The sequence below is a fragment of the Triticum aestivum genome, chromosome 1B (assembly GCF_018294505.1).
Source record: "Triticum aestivum cultivar Chinese Spring chromosome 1B, IWGSC CS RefSeq v2.1, whole genome shotgun sequence".
NCBI lineage: Eukaryota > Viridiplantae > Streptophyta > Magnoliopsida > Poales > Poaceae > Triticum > Triticum aestivum.
The window spans coordinates 26,417,675-26,423,436 of record NC_057795.1 but is presented as its reverse complement, the minus strand read 5'-3'; the positions used below and the strand labels follow the sequence as shown (position 1 = coordinate 26,423,436).

The 5,762-nt window shown below is 47.4% G+C and overlaps 1 protein-coding gene and 1 pseudogene across 1 annotated transcript; one reads left to right on the top strand and one right to left on the bottom strand.

Moving 5' to 3' along the window:
* Positions 1-2,027: 2,027 nt before the first annotated feature.
* Positions 2,028-3,395, top strand: LOC123085347 (obtusifoliol 14-alpha demethylase-like; annotated as a pseudogene).
* A 541-nt stretch (positions 3,396-3,936) lies between these two features.
* LOC123085337 (BTB/POZ and MATH domain-containing protein 2-like) lies at positions 3,937-5,368 on the bottom strand. The gene is made up of 2 exons (XM_044506967.1): positions 5,217-5,368; positions 3,937-5,133 (listed from the first exon to the last, which is right to left on the bottom strand). Exons 1-2 carry the CDS (start codon positions 5,269-5,271, stop codon positions 4,139-4,141), a joined length of 1,050 nt encoding a protein of 349 aa, XP_044362902.1. The 5' UTR covers positions 5,272-5,368; the 3' UTR covers positions 3,937-4,138.
* Positions 5,369-5,762: the final 394 nt, after the last annotated feature.

Here is a 5,762-nt window from a genome sequence, read left to right as displayed (position 1 = left end):
ATCCAAGGGACTCTGCTCTGGCCGCCACGCGTGATGTTCCCACAGGCACCACCCCAGCCGAACCAGGGAGTCACCATCATGAACCACCCGCTCAGGCACCTTTGGTGTTGGGCCCACCGCCACTGCGACGATAGGGGAAACGCCGAGATCGAGGGGCTTCTGGTGGTGCTACGGTTGGGCCCCTAGTGTCGCCCTGGGAGCGACGCGATGAGCGTTTCTTCTTTCCTTCCATCTAGATGCGACTGAACTAAGTCTTATCTAATTCAAATGCCATTTGACTTTATGCGGAGATTTATGATGATTTTTTAAATTTTTTAGATAATTAAATGATGTACTCCCTCCGTTCCTAAATATAAGTCTTTTTAGAGATTTCAATATGTACTATATATAGAGCAAAATGAGTGAATCTATTCTCTAAAATATGTTTATGTAGATCTGTATTTAGTTCGTATTGAAATCTCTAAAAAGCCTTATTAGATACGTAGGGAGTAGGAACTAGAGAAGAATTTGTTAATACTCATCTACTAGCTAGCTGGATGAGAATTAGCAATCTGTATTAATTAACCACATGTGGATGACTAATAGGCCGGTCTAGACCTTCTCATTAACCATGCCCACTAGACATGTGATCATTTGCTGGCTTAATTAACTTCCTCCACTATAAATATCCGCGCAGCGCACTCCCTAGTCTCTCCATCTCCCACTGAATCATTTTGGGCGCCGGGTAGCTCAGACCTAGGTGAGCAGAGTGCCCTAGGCTAAACACCCATAGATCTTTGATGCACCTGCGCTTCACTTTGCCATCCTCTACAGAGTCCCTGAAGGCCAGAAGCAACTGTTAGGTGTAAGCTTGCATTCCTTGAAGAGAGCTAAATACATACATGCAAGTATAGCTAGCGGTATAACATATGTAAATTGTTTATAATAGTGTCACACTTACCCTAACGTAGCGAAATTCCTTGTCATGTAAGTTCTGACCCGCACGCAAGGCATAACTTTTTCGCAGGAAAATAGTGTCATACTTAAGCATCTATATATAGCTTTCTTCTATCTCAAACAAATTCTTTTTAAAAATAAATCTTGCAGTCTATATCTATATATCTTATAGCTACATATAGCTTTCTTCTCTTCGGAACTAGCAAGCATTAATATCCTTTTTTTTGCTCTTAGAATGTGCCACATCATCAAAATTGTTTTGGCCATTGATTTTGTTGGTTTGATCTACAAACATCAGTGTGATCTAAATGGAATCCCTCTCTGCCATGCAGCATGCATGAATGCATTTAAGTGGGGTTAAATCTTGCATTTAGTTATGGCATGTTTAACTTTTCATGTTAATATTTTTTATCTTTATTTTGTTTTTTTAGGAATTTCTCACATGATTTCAATCTTAACAAATGAATTTATATTCAATGCAAAATTTGAAAATTACTTTTCAATCCTGTGTCGAGAGGAGTATCATCTATTTATTAATATTTAGCATCTCAATAAGCAGATCCATCTCAAATATACCGATAATTAAGTTCACGTTTTGGAGAATGTTATGTCGACAAAACATTACCATGGAAGCCTATGTGTAAGACCCGACAAATTGCAATATTACAAAAATAGTATTCTTGAGACATCTCTACGTATATAGCAGACAAAGATATAATGAATTCTAAATACCAGCAATGATATGGACATGTCTGGATGGTGCCCAAAACATACCTTAGCAATTTTTGGGTCAAGAAGAAAACTTTGTTTTTTGTTTGAGTGGCTGCCAATATTTTGGCTTGCCAATGTCTCTTTGGCAACTAGTTCAGTTTGCTTGCCAATGTTGGCCAATTTTTGGGCAAGGAAAATTTGAGCAAAATTTAGGGTAGCTGAATTTTTACCCTATTTGTGTGGTAGCTTTGGCTTTAGGAGCACATGTGATTACATTATTGATGGGTGTCTCGCGTACTCACAAGTCACAACTCAGTTACTAACTTGTTTTACCACGTTCTTACAGAATTAGCCCCGGCCGTCGCATTTGGAGTGCAAAGATGGAATTGACAAGAGTCCTTTGGCTAGCATCTTTTCCTATTTTGGTCACAATTGTGTTGATCAGAATGGCATGGCAACGAGCGACGTTCTCCCGAACAACCAAACGATCACCTCCTCCGCCGCCCGTGGCCACAGGGGCTCCCCTACTAGGGATCCTCCCGGCGCTTCTCATTAAGGGCCCGCTGCAAGTAATCCGCGACGCCCATGCAGAGATGGGGAGCGTGTTCACAATGAGACTGTTGCAACGCAAGGTGACCTTCCTGGTTGGGCCAGATGTGTCAAGCCATTTCTTCCAAGGGCTGGATACGGAGATCAGCCAGGACGAGGTCTCACAGTTCACCATTCCGACCTTCGGCCCTGGCGTTGCCTTCGACGTAGATTTCGCCACTCGCCGCGAACAATTCCGCTTCTTCGGCGACGCGATGAAGCCGGCCAAGCTCAGGTCCTACGCCCGACTCATGGTGCAAGAAGTCGAGGTAGGAAATAATTAAGATGGCATCATCTTTAAGTACGGCATGCGCCTCGTCACCATCCTATTCCCGCACCTGCCGATCCCGGCGCACCGCAGACGCGACACGGCACGCGCTAGGCTCTGCGAGATATTCTCCGGCATCGTCAGCTCCCGCAAAACAAGCTACCCCGACGGTGGCCCAAACGACATGCTGCAGTGCCTGATCGATTCCAGGTACAAAGACGGCCGTGCCACCACCGAGACGGAGGTCGTCGGGATGGTGGTCTCGGCGCTGTTCGCAGGGCAGCACACAAGCTCCAGCACGGGCACATGGACCGGAGCGCGCCTGCTCGCGCGTGCCAACGCCAAGCACCTGCGCGCTGCCGTCCAGGAGCAGGAGCGGATCGTGGAGCGGCTCGGGGACCGCGTGGACTACGAGGTCCTGCAAGAGATGGACACCCTCCACCGCTGCATCAAGGAGGTTCTGCGGCTTCACCCGCCGGCCATGATGCTGCTGCGCCACGCGCGGCGGAGCTTTACCGTGCGGACCATGGAGGGCGACGAGTACCAAGTCCCGGAGGGGCATACGGTCGCGAGCCCGCTGGTGATCCACAACCGTCTCCCGCACGTGTACAAGGACCCGGAGAGGTACAAGCCGGACCGGTTCGGCCCCGGCAGAGGGGAGGACGCGGCCGGCGGAGCATTCTCGTACACGGCTTTCGGTGGTGGGCGGCACGCCTGCGTAGGCGAGGCGTTCGCGTACATGCAGATCAAGGTGATATGGAGCCACCTACTGAGGAACTTTGAGATGGAGATGGTGTCGCCGTTCCCTGAGACGGACTGGAACGTGGTCATGCCGGGGCCCAAGGGGAAGGTCATGCTCCGCTACAACAGGAGGATGTCAACGACCGCTTAAATCATGATCCTTCAGAGACCCTACATATATCTACTACTACATATATGGACCAATAAATTACAGTTGCGCCGTGCATAGTTGAACTACTGTATTTGTTCGACAAGCCAACGGTGGAGGGCACTTTCGTGAGTGACATAATAGTGGTGGCCCTGTGTGTGTGTGTGTGCACATTGTTGTTTTTCTCGATGGAGACTATAGCTAAAACTTTAAGACTTGTGAATGTATTATACCGCCTCTTATAGCAAAACATAAAGCATATAAATTTGGTTGTAGTTCAAAATGTTCTAATTTCAACCAAGTGTGTAAATAATACAAGTAGACCCGCCCCCCCCCCCCCCCCCCCCCCCTCAAAAAAAAGTAAATCAGTGATAGAGATAATAAACGTGCCCCTTCAGTTTAAAGGGCACGATGGGCAAATTAACAACTAATCTGTTCACTAGTTCATGTACATAGGTTAGATAGTAGGAAATCCTCTAACAAACTTGAAACCATATCTAGTACATAAATTTAGCAACAACAAAACACAGTAAATCCCAGTTGATACACCTTTTGTAAGAAAAAAACTATGATTATCGTATAATTGTGAAGGTACTTGTTAAACACAAGAAAACCCTAATTATTGTCAAAGCACAAATAGTGAATATGCACCGACCTATGTAAAATACTCCAGTATATTATGTTCCAGCGCTCTCTTTAATGTCTAAACTCGCCAACTATAATAATCCATGAAGTTTGTGCCCTAGCTAGACCGATGAAGACTCCTCCAGCTGCTTCTTGGATCCTTTCTTTTTAACAATAAAGTCAATGCACTTGTCCTTCAACTCAGGGCAATTGTACATCTCAGCGCAAATTTGAATATCTGTAACTGTATCCATCGACACATTATCCCATAACTTTTGGACACACATAAGTTTTAGCCGGTCTAGCGCGTACCGATCTGCAGCGGCAAGTAAATCAAACAATATCTCATTGGAGGGGTTATCCTGCGTACTAGTGGGAAACTCATCCGTGTATATGAACCGAAGCATACGTTTGAATGTTGAAGGCGTGATATCGTGCAGTGTGATGGATGGCATTGTAGCTTCGGCCATGGACCCAAAAAGCTCTGCCTTGAAGACGGGCGAGCGGGCTGCAAGAATGGCTCGGTTCGCCGGGAATGTCTCGCCGTCAACGGTAAACGACACGTCCGTCCCATGTGGCTGATCCAGCAAGCAGCCGAGTTGGTTTCCGATGTCGGAAGGCGGCACGGTGACAGGGGTATCACGCATGACGATGATGGTGCATACAAACGTGATGTGCCCGTCAACAACATAGTTTTCCTCGAGGACCGTTCTGGCCACGAACCGATGATATCCCCAGTCGTCATGCTTTGAAGGGTCGCCCTTGATTTTGAACTTGTGAAGTCCAGTCGTCTTTCGTTCTTCTGACGGGTCGTCGTTTCCGTCCATCAAGAACGCGTCGAAGATTGCATTTACGCTTCTGGAGCTGCTCATGTGCCTAAGGTACAGAGAAACGTAATTTCCAGTGTCCTCGTTGGAGTACTTTTCTGGTCCCCGCGGGTAACAGTCGATCCTCCACAGGTGTTGGCCGACGGAGACGACCTCAGAGGAGACGACATCGTCGACGCTAAGGTGCTTGACTTGCTCGTAGTCTACCCTGAACTGGAGGACGGCAGAATCCATCGGAGTCGTCGTGGTGCAGGCCGCCGGCGGCTCTGTGGTTGTGCCTCCCTTGCTCACTGTAGTTGCAATCAAATCAAGCAACAGTTAAGTAGACTAGTTCTCAAAACCGAAAGATCCAAAGAAACGTGAGGCCACCCACCGGCTTCCCTGCCGCCACAGGTGGTGGCGGCGATCGGTGGTGAGGATGAGGCCATCCAAGGCGTTCAGCCGCCGCGGTCGGTGGTGTTGGGTCGCCTGATCGCCGCTCTCGTGGGCTCGCTCCTCGGTGGCTAGGGTTTCGTGCTACTGACCTCCAACGTATTGCTCTTGGTCTCCAGAGTCCTGATGATAACTATATATACGCTGATTGTCGTTAAGATTTTTCTGGGTCTGTTCCCATGTACGTTTAGGCGCAGACTCTTTTGGCCGGCCCATCAAATGCTAATGCTAATTTGGCCGGCCCATTTTGCGTCGCTGTATGTTTTTTCTGCGGGGGCTGTAAGCGGAGACTCAATTTTTCTTCTTAAGCTAACGGGTGTCAAGTAGAAAAAAGCCCATGCGACCCCTCCAAGAAAAAAAAAAAGGAAAAGCCTATGCGCTCCATGTCTCTTTTTTCTTTTGAGAAATCTCGCCCACTTTGATATGCAATAATGTTCATCAATACAAGGTTTTGGTCATGGGGTATGCCCAACCAAATATGACGCCC